The sequence below is a fragment of the Hypanus sabinus genome, chromosome 8 (genome assembly GCF_030144855.1).
Source record: "Hypanus sabinus isolate sHypSab1 chromosome 8, sHypSab1.hap1, whole genome shotgun sequence".
Classification (NCBI taxonomy): Eukaryota; Metazoa; Chordata; class Chondrichthyes; order Myliobatiformes; family Dasyatidae; genus Hypanus; species Hypanus sabinus.
In genome coordinates, this window is record NC_082713.1 from 141364714 (window position 1) to 141383750 (window position 19037).

At 37.7% G+C, this 19037-nt stretch overlaps 1 protein-coding gene across 6 annotated transcripts in view; it reads left to right on the plus strand.

Moving 5' to 3' along the window:
• Positions 1-19037, plus strand: part of LOC132398500 (ELKS/Rab6-interacting/CAST family member 1-like) — a 734829-nt gene that overhangs the window by 39727 nt on the left and 676065 nt on the right. For 5 of the 6 annotated variants that reach the window (XM_059978062.1, XM_059978065.1, XM_059978064.1 and 2 more), the window contains exon 2: positions 5670-6475. The exons of the other annotated variant lie outside the window; for it this stretch is intronic. In XM_059978062.1, coding sequence (XP_059834045.1) covers positions 5807-6475 — 669 coding nt within the window. In that variant the 5' untranslated portion in view covers positions 5670-5806. The remainder of the gene's footprint in view (positions 1-5669; positions 6476-19037) is intronic. 6 annotated transcript variants of the gene reach the window in all.

Below are 19037 nucleotides of genomic sequence, written 5' to 3' on the forward strand. Positions count from 1 at the left end.
TTGAGGATTTAATCACATTGTTATTCATTGAAATATAACTTTAACCTTTAATTTCCAATGGAAAACACTTCACCTTTAAACAGACCAGTGAAAATGGTTTGCTATTTTAAAATGGTCCAGTGAAGAAATTGCAAGTGTTTTCGGAGGGTCTTCAGGAGTTTCATGTTCCTCAATCTTTTTCTGCAGCGTGTCTGTGGAAACGCAAGAGACTTCAATTGGTCTGTGGGAAATAGAGCCGTCTTTTTCTACTTTCTGAAATTTCATTTTGTTCAACCACCTTGATTAAGGAGCTCAGATTCAGGGATGCCTAACTTGAGGAAAATTAAATTAAGTGCTATGTTTTCAGGTCTTAATATCAATCACTTTATAAGCCAAATTATTAGATTAATGCTTTATTTATCTAATTTTATAACACCCTCTATGATATTTCAATGCTGAGAGATTCTAAGCATTTTTGAAGTTCATTTGTCAGCTAACACTATATACGGATTTTCTTGCATAACAGGTATATTTCTAAATGGAAGAATTGTATTTTCCATTTTTTTGGAGTCAATCAGGTATTTATACCTACTCTAGCCAAAATTTGAACATTTGTTTTTAGACCAGAAGATTTAGGAGCAGAATTAGGCCATTCAGCCCATCAAGTCTTCTCTGTAATTTCATCATGGCTGATCTATTATTCCTCTCAACCCCCATTCTCTTGCTTGCTCCCTGTAATCTATGATGACATGACTAAAAGAGAAGCTTGGCCTGCAAAGCCATCTTTCACAATGAATTCTGCAGATTCACTCTCCTGTGGCTAAAGAAATTCCTCCCTTATCTCTGTTCTAAATGGATGTCCCTCATTACTGAGGCTGTAGCATCTGGTTTTGGACTCGGCCATTAAAGGAAATAACCTCTCCACATCCATTCTATCTAGGCCTTTCAATATTCAATAGGTTTCAATGAGAACCCTCTTCATTCTTCTGAACTCCAGTGAGTACAGGTCAGTGCCATCAAATGCTCCTCTTACCTCATACCTTTCATTCCCAGAATCATTCTTGTGAACTCCTCAGCACTCCTTTTTGTAGACAAGGGGCACAAAACATACTTCAGGTGAAATGGATGCTAAAATTACATCTTCCTTCCTGTTCACCAACTCTGCCTGCAAATTAACCTTTAGGGAATCCTGCATAAGACTTGCCAAGTCCCTTTGCAACTCTGATTTTCAAATTTTCTCCCTGTTAAGCAAATAGTCTACACCATTATCCCTTCTGCCAAAGTGCATGACAATATACTTCCCTACACGATATTCCATTTGCCACTTTGCCCATTCTCCCAATGTCTTAAGTTCTTCTCCACCTATCTTCACTTCATCCACAAACTTGGCCACAAGGGTATCAATTCTGTCATTCAAATCATTGACATAACATGATGAGCGGTACCATGCTGACCCCTGTGGAATACCACAGATAACCGGAAAAGACCCCCTTTATTCGTACTCTTTGCCTTCTGTCAGTCAGCCAGCTTGTCTTTTATCAATGTTAGTATCTTTCCTATAATATTATGGGCTCCTATCTTGTTAAGCAGCCTCATGTGTGAAAGCCTGTCAAAAGCCCTTTTGAAAGTCCAAATGTATAACATCCACTAACTCTCCTTTGTCCTGCCTGTCATTTCCTCAAAGAATTCCAACAGATTTGTTAGCCAACATTTCCCCTTAAGGAACCATGCTGATTTTGGCCTATTTTATCAGGTGTCTCCAAGTACTTCAAAACCTTATCCTTATTAATGGATTTGAACATTTTCCCAACTATTGAAGACAGGCTAACTGGCTATAGTTTCCATTCTTCTGCCTCCCTCACTTCTGAAAGAGTTAGAGTGATATTTGTAATTTTTCAGTCCTCCAGAACCATGCCAGAATCCAGTAATTCTTGAAGGATCATTACTGATGCCGCCACAGTCTCTTTAGCTACCTCCTTTCAGAACCCTGGGATGTAGTCCATCTGGTCCAGTTGATGTAACTACCTTCAAACGTTTCAGGTTCCCAAACACCTTCTTCTTAGTAATAGTAACTACACACACTACTAACCCTGACACTCTTGAACTTCCCACATACTGCTAGTCTCTTCCACAGTGAATACTGATGCAACATGTTTAGATCATCTACTGTTTATTTGTCCCTATTACTACCTCTCCAGGCACATTTTCCATCATCTGCATAACCATTCTCATCTTACTTTTACATTAAAAAAAACTTTTTCATATTATTGCTAACTGACCTTCATATTTCATTTTTTCCTCTCCTTATTGTTTTAGTGCCTTCTGTTTGTTTTAAGAAATTCCCAATCCTCTAACTTCCCACAAGCTTTTGTTCTATGTCCTCACTTTTTCCTTTATGCTGTCTTTGACTTCTCTTGTCAACTGTGGTTTTATCATCCCCCCCCCCCCCCTTAGCATACTTCATCTTTAGCATGCTGCCAGAAACACCAGCCATTGCTGTTCTGCTGTCATCCTGTCATCCCTGCTAGCGTCCACTGCCAGTCAACTTTGGCCAGCTCCCCTCTCACGCCCCTTTAATTCCCTTTACTCCACTGTAACATATGGCTTCATCTTCTTCCTCTCAATCTACAGGATGAATACTTTACAGTTGTGATCACTGCATCGTACCTTTAAACTTTACTGTTAAGGTCCCTAATCAAATCTGGTTCATTACATGACACCTAATCCAGAATTGCCTCCCCCCACCCCAAAGTAGGCTCAAGCATAGGCTGCTCTAAAAAGTCATTTGTTAGATATTCTACAAATTTACTCTCTTGGGATACAGCACTAACCTGATTTTCTGAATCTATGCATATTGAGACCCTCACGACTCTCATAACAATGCCCTGTTTGCATTTCTTTTATATGTGCCTGTCAAAAGTATTCACAGGCTTGGAAGTTTTCATGTTTTATTGTTTTACAACACTGAATCACAGTGGATTTAATTTGGCTTTTTTTTTACACTGATCAACAGAAAAAGACTCTTCTGTGTCAAAGCGAAAACAGATTTCTACGAATTGATCTAAATTAATTACAAATGTAAAACACAAAATAATTAATTGCATAGGTATTCACTTCCTTCAAGCAAGTATTTAGTAGATGCACTTTTGGCAGCAATTACAGCCTTGAGTCTGTGTGGATAGGTCTCTATCAGCTTTGCAGATATGGCCACTGCAATTTTTCCCCATTTTACTTTACAAAACTGCTCAAGCTCTGTCAGATTGCATAGGGATCGTAAGTGAACAGTCCTTTTCAACTCCAGCCAGAAATTCTCTATTGGATTGAGGTCTGGACTCTGACTTGGCCACTCCAGGACATTAACTTTGCTTTTAAACCATTCCTGTGTAGCTTTGGCTTTATGCTCGGGGTCATTGTGTTGCTGGAAAACAAATCTCCCAGGTCGCAGTTCTCTTGCGGACTGCATCAGGTTTTCCTCCAGGATTTCCCTGTATTTTGCTGCATTCATTTTGCCCTCTACCTTCACAAACCTTCCAGGGCCTGCTGCATTGAAGCATCCCCACAGCATAATGCAGCCACCACCATGCTTCACAGTAGGGATAGTGTGTTTCTGATGACGTGCATTGTTTGGCTTATGCCAAACATAGCATTTAGTCTGATGGCCAAAAAGCTAAACCTTGGTTTCATCAAACCATAGAACCTTCTTCCAACTGACTTCAGAATCTCTTCAGAGGCTAGCCAATACCTCATGAGTTTTTTTTCGATAATTGCTTTCTCTTTGCCACTTTCCCATAAAGTTGTGATTGTTGTATGCACAGCCTCTCTCATCTCAGCCACTAAAGCTTGTAACTCCTCCAGAATTGTCATAGGTCTCTTGGTGGCTTCCCTCACTAGTCCCCTTCTTGCATAGTCACTCAAATTTTCAGGACCGCCTACTCAAGGCAATTTACAGCTATGTCATATTCTTTCCATTTCTAGATTGATTTAATTGTACTCTGAAGGATATTCAGTGACTTGGAAATTTCTTGTATCCATCTCTTGACTTGTGCTTTTTGATAACCTTTTTATGGAGTTGCTTGGAGTGTTCTTTTGTCTTCTTGGTGTAGTTTTTTCCAGGATACTGACTCATCAGCAGCTGGACCTTCCAGATACAAGTGTATTTTATAATCAACTGAAACACCTTGACTGAACATAGGTCTCCAAAAACAAATCTCCATTTAAATAATTAATGTGATTTCTAAAACCAGTTGGCTGCACAAGTGAATTTTGATGTGCCATATTAAAGGAAGGGGGTGTGTGAATACTTGTGCAATTAATTATTTTGTTTTGTATTGGTAATTAATTTAGATCACTTTGTAGAGATCTGTTTTCACGAAAGAGTCTTTCTGTTGATCAGTGTCAAAGAACCAAATTAAATCCACTGTGATTCAACGTTGTACAACAATAAAACATGAAATCTTCCAAGAGGGGTATATTCTTTTTCATAGGCACTGTATTTCCTGTTGTAATTTGTACCCCCATTCTGGCTACTGTTTGGAGGCTTGTATATTACACCCATCAGAATTCCTTTGGAGAGATTTTCCCTTTTGAGCACAAAGCCAGACTTGGTGCCAGAGACCTGACCACATTGCCTTTCCTCTATTAGGTTATTCTTTCTCTTGCACCCCCCCCTTTTTTTAAAAAAAAGTATCCAGAGCGATATACCTGTTGCAGACATCCCACACTGCAAAAACTCATTTCAGAGAGGTAGCACCATCAATTTGAAGAAGATTTCCAGAACTTCCGGGAGAGGTGGGTTGTCTGCAATAGAGTTGCTCCTGAGCAGCTAGCTAGCTAGTTTAAATAACGTTTGCTATGCTAATGAACAAATGACACCTGTTAAACTCAGCTCAACAGTGATTTTAACCCATCATGGGCAATAGAAAAATCACTGTTGCAAACAGTGCAGCGATCAACACTGTCATTATTTTTGACCCCTATTAGGCAGGGGTATACTTTAGTGCAGTCTGGGGTGAAGTATGTTTTATACTTTTGTTTTTTGGAATACTCTGCCATGGCTCCCGCGCTCTCTGTCGCGCTTTCAAAAAATCGATTTCTGGCATACTGTATATAAATTGAGGGCATCACGGAGCCGCTATCAATAAGCGGGAGACTTCCGGGAGAGATGGGTTGTCTGCTGTTGAGTACTACAGCCACACGGGTACTCTGCACTTGTAGATGAAGTCGTTGAACACTGGAGGTCTCTGTCTTCCCTGTCTTCCCACATCCCTCAAGGAGTATTCCCCTATCTTTCCTGGCATCCCCACTGGTCTAACTGTGCAATAAGGGAGGAAGAAATAATTAAATAAAGAATTCTACCTACAGCTTTTGCCTCTCCTTGCCAAATGTCTCGGCTTCCCACTTTTAACACTAACCCACTCACACAATGGCTACTCCATTTAAACATAACTTTTTATTGGCCCTTGCCAGGTATTAATTATGCACAATCCAATGTTTCCTCAGAATCTGTGGTGTGCAGAATGCCCACGCTCGCTTGTTTTGAACTCTCTGCTGCTGTATAATCCGTTGTCTCCTTGGGAACCTTTGGATGCTTATGAGTAACCATGGCATTATTCTGCCTCTTTTTTTTGAAAGATTTTGAAGGCTGTGAAAGTGTATGAGTGACTTCCTAATTTTTTTTTGTTTCAAAATAGATGCAGTTTCATTGGCATGGATGTCCTGTCACATTTCAACAGAATGCATTGAAGCTATTCAACTTGTAAATCTAAAGATAAACAGAGAATCTAATTCTATTTAATCAGTCAAGAAAGTATTTGAGTTTTCTTTAACAATGCATGGAAGCTCACGGTCGATGAGTAAAGTAGAAGAAAGTAACCAGAGTCCTGGACGCTCGCCAAGACTACCAAGGTCACCGCGCCTGGGTCACCGTCGAACAAACAGCACTGGAGGCAATTCTGGTACCAGTGCTGGTAGCGGTGGTGGGAAAACCCTGTCCATGGAGAATATCCAATCACTCAATGCTGCATATGCTACATCTGGCCCCATGTACTTAAGTGACCATGATCATGTTGGTGTAGATTCCCCCAAGTCTACAATGACATTGGGTAGAGCTTCTGGACGCTTACCATTTGGTGTTAGGATGACTACGATGGGAAGCAGCCCAAATATTGCCACAAGTGGTGTGGCTAGTGATACTATAGCTTTTGGAGAACATCACCTACCAACAACGAGCCTAGCATCTACTGTACCACACTCATTACGGCAGGCAAGGGATAATACAATTATGGATCTGCAATCGCAGTTGAAGGAAGTTCTTCGTGAGAATGACATGCTTCGGAAAGAAGTTGATATGAAAGAGGGCAAGCTCAGCTCTTCTATGAATAGTATCAAAACCTTTTGGAGTCCTGAGCTGAAGAAGGAGCGAGCACTTCGTAAAGATGAAGTGGCTAAGATGACTGTTTGGAAAGAGCAATTTCGAGTTCTACAGGATGAAAATCAGGTGGGATTCATCTTTGTTGAAATATAATATTGGCAATGCACAATGTCTATTTGCTTTTGTGAGGAGAAATAAATTACTATTTTGTATTGGTTTTGAAATTGATAAAAATAAGTTGTATAGTGTAATATAAAAGCATGACATTCTGGAAATACTCAACAGGTCAGGCAACATCTGTGAGAAGAGTAACAGTTAACATTCATGTCAGAAACTCTTCATTGGAACTAAGATTTATTTCTAACATTGAAATTAATAAAGTGTTGCCTATGTGTAAATGAAATGAGAGATGTAAATTTGCAGAAAATACTAAAAGATTCTTGTGAACCTATCATTCGATCCTCACAAATTACACTTCCTTAATCCAGATTAAGTTTTGGGAAGCTAGTATTATTTTTGGGAGGGATTCAGTGTTGGATAAGAATCAAGTTTGTGCTGATAAATGTCTCTGTTGTTACCTGTGTTTTTAGGTGAGAGTATTGTTTAAGCATTTAAGTATGCAAAATTATTATTTTAAATAATAAACTGTATTTTATGAATGTGCTATGATTTAATTATTAACATCCTTGTTTGTACTGGTCTAATTGTGCCCTGGGTTTCATAAGATGTACAGTACAGATTGGCCAATGACCCAATCAATGCATGTTGATACTGTGCTCTATTAGAGCCTTCAGTCTAGAAGTATAATCTCACATTTCCTTTTGGCCTCATAGTTTTCCAATCCTTCCTTAAACGATTTAGTATAATTTGATGTCTGTCTTGTACTGAAGGCTTCTACTTGTGCACATGCCCAGTTGTCATTGTTTAGCAGAGCATTTCCTGCACATAGGAATGCAAATGGTCACACTGAGCAATGGATGCAGCCTGGTCCATCATAAGCAAGGCCTTCCCAACCATTGATAGCAACCACAGGAGGTGCTACTTCAAGGAAGCTGCATCTATCATCAAGGATCTCTGCTGTCTGGGTTATGCCCTTGTTTCACTGCTAATGTCAGGCAGGAAATATGGAAAACAGAAATCCTCAACCCTCAGTTTTGGAACAGCTACTCTCCTACAACCATCAGGTTTTTAAACCAATGTGAACATCCCTAACCCCTTCCTCAACAGTGGAACTCAATAGTTCACCTCTTACACTACCTTGTACTTGACTGTCATTTTTTTTTTGCACTGTGGTGTTTTTGCACAATCATCTCTCTCTCTTCACTGTATTGTATAGTTTACATTGTGTTGTCTGTACCTACATACCTGTGATGCTACTGTGAGCATTTTTTCATGTACAGTACTTGTGGATTTGACTTGTTCATTCCTGTAATGAAAATATTTTCTCTGTTCCAACCTGTTATTTATTTTAGTAATTTTTAAAACCTATATTATATTTTGCATCAGTTTACAGCAAAAAAAAAGTAGATTGTTCAGCCCCTTGGGCTTGCTCAATCATTTGCTTCAGATATTACTTCTGTGCCACCATCGTATGTTAACCCCATAACTTTTAAATCTGTTAATATTCAATAACCCCCAGTATTTCAGAAATCCTAGGTACAGAATTCTAATGATTTACTATCTTCTGGATGAAGCTTACTTTGTTTTGAATGGATGATTCCTGTGGTGAGACTCCTGTTTTTACAACCCCAGCCTGGTGAATCATCTTTGAACCTATATATGCAAAATTTTGTTTTATTGAAATCACCTCATTCTTCTGAATTCAAATAATATGGGCAAAGTCTGCTCAATCTTTTCTCATAATATAATTTCCCCATCTAGGAATAAATTTGGTGATCCACCGCTGTACTTCACAAATACACCTTTCCTTGAGTAGGGAGATTTGAGTATACAGTTTTCTAGATTTGATCTCCACAAAGGCCTATATTCAGCATTTTCATTATGACTTTATTCTTGTTTTATGATCATTTTGCAATAAATTTTGATTTCTCTTCTGATTTACTGTATCTGTATGTGAACTTTCAAGGGTTGCCAAGTTCCCTTGAAATGAAGGGAGAGTCCAGGGCCAACAGGTTCTTTTTCGAGTGAAAGGCAAGGCTGACTAAAGTAGGGAACTTTGTTGAGAGGGATATTGAGGCTCTGATCAAAAAAGGAGGCATATACCAGGTATAGGCAGCTGAGAGCAAGTGAATCTCTTGAAATATATGACTTGTATGAGTACACCTGAGGAAATTGAGAGAATAAGAAACATATATGAAATATCCTTGAAAGGTGAGTTTTAAAAGATCTACAAGTACTTGAAGGAAAAGAATGTTAAAAAAGTAAAGAGACATAAGATTAACTGGGGAGAAAATAGGTCCCATTTAAGAATCAATGAGCTTGTCTACATACAGAACCATAGGAGCCAGGTGAGGTCTATGAATGATACTGCTTATCTGTATCTACATAGAAGTAAAGGTAGGCCATCTGGCCCGTCAAGCCTGCTCTGCCATTCAATAAGATCATGGCTGATCTAGCCATGGACTTGCCTCCATCTACTTGCCTTTTCCCATAACCCTTAATTTCCCTACTATGTCAAAATCTATCCAACCGCATCTGAAATATATTTACTGAGGTAGCCTCCACTGCTTCATGGGGCAGAGAATTCCACCGATTCAGCACCCTCTGGAAAAAGCAGTTCCTCCTCATCTCCATCCTAAATCTACTCCCCCGAATCTTGAGGCTATGTTTCCTAGTTCTAGTCTCACCTACCAGTGGAAACAAACTTTCCTGCCTCAGTCTTATCTACCCCTTTCATAATTTTATGTTTTAATAAGATTTCCTCTCATTCTTCTGAATCCCAGCGAGTACTGTCCCAGGGGCAACTCAATCTCTCCTCACAGTCTTACCCCTCATCTCTGGAATCAACCAGTGCACCACCTCCAAAGCCAGTATATCTTTCCTCAAGTAAGGAGACCAGAACTGCCCACAGTACACCAGGTGTGGCCTCACCAGTACCTTGTACAGTTATAGCATAACCTCCCTCATTTTAAATTCAAACCCCCTCGCAAAGAAGGCCAACGTTCTGTTTGCCACCTTGATCAGCTTTTGCACCTCCAAACCAACCTTTTGTGATTCATGCACAAGCACTCCCAAGTCCTTCTGCACAGCAGAATCCTGCATTTTTTACCACTTAAATAATAATCTGCTGTCCATTTTTCCTTCCACAATGGATGACCTCACACTTGCCAACATTTTACTCCATCTGCCAGACCCTTACCCACTCACTGAACCTGTCTATATCTCTCTGTAGACTCTCCATATCCTCTGCACAATTTGCTTTTCCAATTTAGTGTTGTCAACAAATTTAGCTATGCTACACTTGGTCCCTACTTCTAGATTATTAATTTATATTGTGAACAGTCTCGGGCCCAGCACTGACCCCTGTGGCACACTGCTCACCACTGATTGCCAACCAGATTAACACCCATGTATCCCACTCTCTGCCTTCTATTAGATAACCAATTCTCTATCTATGCTAATACATCACCCCCAACTCTATGTATCCTTATCTTATGGATAAATCTTTTTTGCAGCACCTTATCGAACACCTTCTGGAAATCCAAGTAAATAACGTCCATCTGTTCCCTTTATCCACTGTGCTCATTATATCCTCGAAGAACTCCAGTACGTTTGTCAAATGCATGCTGCGTTTGCCTGATGGACCCATTTCTTTCCAGATGCCTCGCTATTTCTTCTTTAATGATAAGTTCAAGCATTTTCCCAACCACAGATGTTGAACTAACTGGCCTCTAGTTACAGGTTCCCCCCGCAATCCGAAGGTAGTGTTCCTATGAAACCGTTTGTAAGCCGAAATGTTGTAAATCAAAGAAGCAATTACCATTAATTTATAAAGGAAAAATTTTTGAGCATTCCCAGTCCCCCAAAAAATAACTTACCAAATTAAAGCAAATAACACATAAAAACCTAAAATAACACTAACATATAGTAAAGCAGGAATATAATGATAAATATACACCCTGTATAAAGTAGAAATATTGTAGATACGGTGTAGTTATCAAACTCGGGAAGACAGCAAGCCAAAATCGATTTGGAGAAAAAAAAATTGGCACGTACACACATGCGCAAACAACTGCCCGCACAAGACTTCACAGTATTTGTAGTCTTTCTCGTGGTAAACACATGTATAAAGCGGGTGTCTTTTTTTGTAAAAGAGAAAATCCTCTTTGGTTAACGAAAACAGGTACTAATGTAGGTCTTTCGTAACAGCGAGTTGTCGTAAAGCGAATGTTCAAAAAGCAGGGGTGACCTGTACCTGCCTTTTGACTACATCCTGTTTTGAACAGAGGCATGACATTCGCCATCTTCCAACCTGCCAGGACCTGCCCAAAGTCCAGAGACTTTTGGTAAATCATCACCAAAGCCTCCACTATAACTTCTACCATTTCTTTCAGTTCCCCGGGATGCATTCCATCAGGATCAGGAGACTTGCCTATCTACAGGCCCACAAGTTTGCTCAGCACTCCCTCCTTAATGAGGTTTTGTATTGAGGTTCTCACCTCCCATTGCATCTGTAACATCTCTCTTTGGCATGTTGAGTATGTCCTTCACCATGAAGACAGCCACTAAATAGTCATTCAAAGCCCTTACCATTTCCTCATAATCCAATATCAATTCGTCCTCCTCATCCTCTAAGGGACCTATGTTCACCTTAGCCACCCTTTCCGCTCTATATAATTATAAAAACCTTTACTACCCATTTTTATATTTTGTGCTGGTTTATTTTTATAATCTATCTTCCCTTTCTTTATTGGTCGCTTAGTGGCTCTTTGTTGCTTTTTAAAGTTTTCCTAGTCTTCCAGTTTCCCACTGCTTTTGGCAACTTTGTATGCATGAGCTTTTAAATTGATGCCGCCTTTTATTACTGGTAGTTATCCAGGGTTGGCTCTCCCCACCCTTGCTGTCTTTGCTTTTCATTGGAATATACCTTTGTTGAGCACCATGAAAGATCTCTTTGGAAGTCTTCCACTGTTCCTCAACTGTCCTACCATATAACCCATGTTCCCAATCTACACTAGCCAAATCCTCCTTCATCCCATTGCAGTCTCCATTGTTTAGGCATAATACACTGATTTTTAGATCAAACTATTGCGCCCTCCGTTTGTATGAGAAACTTAGTCATACTGTGATCACTTTTTTCAAGAAGATCCCTAACTACAAGATCACCAGTTTTACCTGTCTCATCGCACAGGACCAGATCTAAGATAGCACGTTCCCTTGTAGGTTCAGTAACATGCTGTTCAAGAAAGCCATCATGGGTGCATTCTATGAAGTCCTCCTCAAGACTGCCTTAACCAACTTGATTCACCCAATCTATGTGTAAGTTAGACTTCCATGGTAACTGGTGTTCCATTCTTGCATGCCTTAAATATTTCTGTATTTATTGCTTGTGCCACTGTCCACTGTAATGTTATTATTTGGTGGCCGATAAACAACTCCCAGCAGTGATTTTTCCCTTTACTATTTCTAATCTCCACCCAGATTGTTTCAACATTCTACTCCTTGGATCTTGTATCATCTCTTATTACCCTGATCTCACCTTTAATTACGAGCACTTAATTAACCATGGAGAAGATCATGGAAGCTAGGGAGTTGACGGAAGAGAAGAGCGATATCTTGAAACATTAAAACTATGAATGGGGGTTTGTTGGTGAACTTGAGGCACAAGAAGGTGAATAAATTCCCGGGGCCTGACCAAGTATCGATTGAGGATGGGGGCAGTAGGTATTGACAAGGTGTAAGACAACATTGTAGGGTGGTCTAGAAAGTTGGATCACATTGGATCGAAGGTTTGCTAGGCAACTGGATCCAAAATTGATATAGTGGAAGGATTCAGAAGGTGGTAGTGGAAGGTTGATTTTCAGATCTGAAGCCCTGTGATCATCAGTGGTGTGCCTCAGTGTTCTGGGTCCACTGATGTTTGTTCTATATATTAACAATTTAAATATGGATGTAGGTAACATGATTAATAAGTTAGCAGATAAAGCCAAAATTGTTGCAGTTGACAGAGAAGGTGGTTGTCTGAGGATACCAAAGGAACTTAGTAAACTGGGAACATAGGCCAAGGAAGGGCAAATGGAATGTAATTTGGGCAAGTGCAAAGTGATAGGGGGATGTCACGTGATGACGTAGGATCGAGACGTGGAAATCCAGCTCTCCCGTAAAAAAAACCAGTAAAATAATGTTTAAGTGAAGTAAAGTTAGTAAATTCTTTTTAAAAATTACTTATAAACTACTCAGATTGTCTTAAGATATGTCTCCTAAACAGAAGCAGAAGAAAACTACTACTTTGAAGACAACACAAGTTGGAAAAAAATCAAGGCCGGTCGCCATGAAAGAGCCTCAGACTCAAGTGCAATTTACCTCCGGCGATACAGAACAGGAAACTGCTGCAACAAAAAAAAAGAGCAACAGGAATTGCGCATGCGTGAAGGAATGGGCATGCGCAAACATGCGTAACGCAAACTACAAATCCCAGCTATGATTGGAACTGAAAGTGAAGGTGAATATGAGGTGGAATCAGAATCTCTGGATAAATCAGATGAAGATGAAGAGACAAACAAAAAAGAGGAACAGGAAAAGGTCGGAGGTGATATTGGAGACATTAAAAAAAACTTTGGTGCAAATAATGCATGAATTAAAAGCATTAAAAGCAATAAAAAGATATTAAAAATATGAAGACTATGTTAAAATGATGAAAAGACAGGACAAAATGGACAAGGAAGTTAAAAACTTGGAAGAAATGATGTGAGACACCATTGATTGAGTGAATAAAATGGAAGATAATATTTTTGCCTGGACATCAGAAAGAAAACGGTTGTTGGAAAAAGTGGATGTACTTGAAAATTTTAGCAGATGAAGTAATATTAAGATTGTTGGACGTAAAGAAGGTATAGAAGGAGAGGATCCAATAATTTTTTTTTCAAAAATGGATTCCGGAAATTTTGGAAATAAAGAAGGAACCCAGTTAATTGAAATTGAAAGGGCTTACAGAGCCTTAAGATCAAGACCTCAATTTGATCAAAACCCATGATCAATCTTGATAAAATGCTTAAGCTATCAAGATAAAGAAAAGATCCTGAAGGCGGCTGCCCAACGGGCCATTGATGTTAGAAGGGAAAACAGTTCTTTTCTATCCTGATATAAGTTATGACCTTTTGAAGAGAAAGAAGGAATTTAACCCAGCGAAAAATGTTTTATGGGAAAAGGGTTATAAATTTATATTGTACCACCCGGCAACCCTGATAATTTTTTTGGATGACGGAAAAAGAAGATTTTTTACTGATTATCAGAATGCGGAAGAATTTGCACAAGAACTCCCAAATATTCACTAGCCACAGCTAAAGATTTAAAAGTGAAACAGATTAAAGATGAAGACAGGGACAGTGAATGGAGTTGATGGATGTTTAAGGGCAGAAGAATATTTAAATATATTCTTAATTATATGATCAAGGGGGAGAAAGGTAAAAATTTGAGAAATATTAATCGAGAGTAGTGATATTATTTTTTCTTCCCTTATATATACTTTTTTATGTTACGGGGGAGCTGGGGGAACTTCGGATCGATTGCTACAGGATTCATGTGTGTAATCAAGGCGATTGCCATGACCCGTACAAAGGAGGGGGGTAATGTTGTGCTTTTTAAAATTCACAACATTAGTAGGTGGGTATTTTGTTATTTTTTGCTTTATAATCTATTTTTCTTTTATCTTTCTTTCTTTGCCTGGACAATTGGGGGGGTGGGGGGAGGAGACGCATAGCAACACGGAGAATTTTAAAAAGATTCCCCAAGGTACTACGAAAATTGAAAGGTTAGGTATTACTATAGACTGCAGTAACCCTGTTAAAAATAATGACTAATTTACTGTATTTTTTAAGTTTTAATGTTAATGGGCTTAATGGAAAGAAAAATAATTTTAACATGCATTAAGAAAATGAAAATAGATATAACTTTTTTACAAGAAACACACTTAACAGAGATAGAAAATCAGAAATTAAAGAGAGATTGGGTCAGAAATGTTATTGCAGCTTCATTTAATTCAAAGGTGAGGGGAGTTGCAATTTTGGTTAATAAAACTTTACCAATTAAAATACAAAATGTATTAATTGATTCTGCGGGGAGATATGTAATTGTACATTGTCAATTTTTTTCAGAACTATGAACTCATGAATATTTATGCACCAAATGAAAATTATGTAAAATTTATACAAGAGGCCTTTTTGAATTTGGCTGACGCACATGACAAAATATTAATAGGTGGAGATTTTAATATTTGTCTAGACTCAGTTTTAGATAGATCAACAAAGGTTGTTACAAAATCAAAAGTAGCAAAATTAACTTTATCATTGATGAAAGATTTAAATTTGATTGATATATGGAGAAGAATTAATCCAAAAGAAAGAGATTACTCATTTTATTCAAATAGACATAAAACTTATTCAAGGATAGATTTTTTCCTATTAACCATATAACAATCACAGCACGGAAACAGGCCATCTTGGCCCTCCTAGTCCGTGCCGAACTCTTAATCTCACCTAGTCCCACCTACCCGCACTCAGCCCATAACCCTCCACTCCTTTCCTGTCCATATACCTTTCCAATTTTACTTTAAATGACACAACTGAACTGGCCTCTACTACTTCTACAGGAAGCTCATTCCACACATCTATCACTCTCTGAGTAAAGAAATAACCCCTCGTGTTTCCCTTAAACTTCTGCCCCCTAACTCTCAAATCATGTCCTCTCGTTTGAATCTCCCCTACTCTCGATGGAAACAGCCTATTCACGTCAACTCTATCTATCCCTCTCAAAATTTTAAATACCTCGATCAAATCCCCCCTCAACCTTCTACGCTCCAATGAATAGAGACCTAACTTGTTCAACCTTTCTCTGTAACTTAAATGCTGAAACCCAGGTAGCATCCTAGTAAATTGTCTCTGCACTCTCTCTAATTTATTGATATCTTTCCTATAATTCGGTGACTAGAACTGTACACAATATTCCAAATTTGGCCTTACCAATGCCTTGTACAATTTTAACATTACATCCCAACTTCTGTACTCAATGCTCTGATTTATAAAGGCCAGCGTTCCAAAAGCCGCCTTCACCACCCTATCTACATGAGACTCCACCTTCAGGGAACTATGCACTGTTATTCTTAGATCTCTCTGTTCCACTCCATTCCTCAATGCCCTACCATTTACTCTGTATGTTCTATTTGGATTATTCCTGCCAAAATGTAGAACCTCACACTTCTCAGCATTAAACTCCATCTGCCAACGTTCAGCCCATTCTTCTAACCGGCATAAATCTCCCTGCAAGCTTTGAAAATCCACCTCATTATCCACAACACCTCCTACCTTAGTATCATCGGCATACTTACTAATCCAATTTACCACCCCATCATTCAGATCATTTATGTATATTACAAACAACATTGGGCCCAAAACAGATCCCTGAGGCACCCCGCTAGTCACCGGCCTCCATCCCGATAAACAATTATCCACCACTACTCTCTGGCATCTCCCATCTAGCCACTGTTGAATCCATTTTATTACTCCAGCGTTAATACCTAACGACTGAACCTTCTTAACTAACCTTCCATGTGGAACTTTGTCAAAGGCCTTGCTGTAGTCCATATAGACTACATCCACTGCCTTACCCTCGTCAACATTCCTCGTAACTTCTTCAAAAAATTCAATAAGGTTTGTCAAACATGACCTTCCATGCACAAATTCATGCTGGCTACTCCTAATCAGATCCTGTCCATCCAGATAATTATAAATACTATCTCTAAGAATATTTTCCATTAATTTACCCACCACTGATGTCAAACTGACAGGTCTATAATTGCTAGGCTTACTTCTAGAACCCTTTTTAAATAATGGAACCACATGAGCAATACGCCAATCCTCCGGCACAATCCCCGTTTCTAATGACCTCTGAAAGATCTCTGTCAGAGCTCCCGCTATCTCTGCACAAACTTCCCTCAAGGTCCTGGGGAATATCCTGTCAGGACCCGGAGATTTATCCACTTTTAAATTTCTTTTCTTTTTCAATCTTTTTATTAAGTTTCATATAAAAAAACATAACATAATAATGAATAGGTTATGTGCAATAGACTTGAAATTATAATAAGATAACAATATCCTATTAAAATATCAACAGAAAAAAAGTACATTAATCAATCAAGCCTATAATAATTATATATGAAAAAAATAAGAATAATCATCAAAAGAAAAAAAAAATTAAAAATACAAGAAAAAATATATATTGAGAAAAAAACCCACTAAACTAAACTGACATGGGCAATAATAACAGTTTATATGTATATGATAGTGTCAAAAACTCCGGAACTCCATACCAGAACAAGAATAAACAGAAAGAAGGTCTGGAAGAGGCCAAATTAATTCATATGAAAATGTCGAATGAACGGTCCCCAAGTTTCTTCAAATTTAATTGATGAGTCAAAAATAGTGCTTCTAATTTTTTCCAAGCTCAGATAAGAAATAGTTTGAGAGAACCACTGAAATGTGGTAGGAGGATTTACTTCTTTCCAATTTTGTAATATAGACCTTCTGGCCATTAATGTAACAAAAGCAATCATTTGTCTAATTGAAGGGGAAAACTGATTACCATCCTCATTTGGTATACCAAAAATTGCAGTAATACAATGAGGTTGTAAATCGATATTCCAAATTGAGGAAATGGTAGCAAATATGTCCTTCCAATAGTTATATAAGGTGGGACATGACCAAAACATGTGGGTCAATGAAGCCACATCTGAATGACATCTGTCACATTGAGGGTTAATATGAGAATAGAATCAAGCAAGCTTATCTTTCGACATATGAGCTCTATGTACAATTTTAAATTGTATTAAAGCATGTTTAGCACATATAGAAGAAGAATTAACCATTTGTAAAATTTTTTCCCATTTTTCTGTTGATATATTATATTGAAGTTCTTTTTCCCATTCTTGTTTAATTCTACCTGATATTTCTGGTTGTATCTTCATAATCATATTATAAATAAAAGCCACTAATCCCTTCTGACAAGGATTTAAGGTAAAAATCAAATCTGAAAAATCCATTGAAGTTGAATTGGGGAAGGATGGTAGAACTTTATGTAAAAAATTTCTGATTTGTAAATATCTAAAAAAATTAGATTTAGGTAACTTAAATTTGTTGGAAAGTTGGTCGAAAGATATCAAACTACCTTCAAAAAAAAGATCACGAAAACATTTTATACCTTTCCTTTTCCATATGCTAAAAGCTTGATCTGTCAAAGAAGGTTTGAAAAAAAAATTAAGTAAAATAGGGCTATCAAGAACAAAGTTTTTCAGAGTAAAAAACTTACGAAATTGAAACCAAATTCGTAATGTATGTTTGACAACAGGGTTGGATATCTGTTTATTGAATTTAACTAAATCAGCAGGAAGAGAAGAACCAAGAACGGAGAATAGAGAATATCCCTGTGCCTCATTGCATTCTAAATTTACCCACTGTGGGCACAATGGTGAATCCAAATCTAATTTCCAATATATTAAGTTACGAATAAGTTACAATAGTAAAATCTAAAGTTAGGTAAAGCTAAACCACCATCTTTTTTAGATTTTTGTAATTGCCTTTTACTTAACCTGGGGTTTTTATTTTGCCACACAAATGAGGAAATTTTTGAATCAATGTTATCAAAAAAAGATTTAGAAATAAAAATTGGTAAAGCTTGAAATAAATATAAAAATTTCGGTAAAATCATCATTTTAATAGCATTAATCCGACCAACTAATGATAAGGATAAGGGAGACCATCTTGTAGTAAGTTGTTGAATTTGATGGAGCATAGGTAAAAAATTCAGTCTAAATAAATCTTTATATTTCTTGGTAATTTTTATACCTAAATAGATAAAGTTATCAGTAACGACTTTAAATGGTATCCTGTCATTCAATAAAGTTTGCGCATTTAAAGGGAATAAATCACTCTTATCCGTTTAGTTTATAACCAGAAAAACTACCAAATTGAGCCAACAAGGATAAAGTAGCGGGAATAGACCTGTCAGGATCAGAAATATATAACAACAAGTCATCAGCATAAAGTGATAACTTGTATAACTTCTCATTACAGGTAATACCAAAAATATTAGGAGATTCACGAATAGCAATGGCTAAAGGTTCTAATGCGATATTAAATAATAAAGGACTTAAGGGACAACCTTGTCTCGTACCACGAGATAATTGAAAAAAAGAGGATCTGTAATTATTTGTAAGAACAGAAGCAACAGGTTTATAATATATTAGTTTGATCCATGATATAAAATTAGGACTAAAATTAAAATATCTCAAAGCGTTAAATAAGTATGTCCATTCAAGCTTTTTCAGCATCTAATGAAATAACACATTCTGGGATTGTGGGTGATGAAGTATAAATTATATTAATCAATTTTCTAACATTAAAAAAGTAATACCGATTCCTAATAAAACCAGTTTGGTCTTCTGAAATAATCTGTGATAGTACCTTTTCTAACCTAATAGCTAAAATTTTTGTAAGAATCTTAGAGTCTACATTTAATA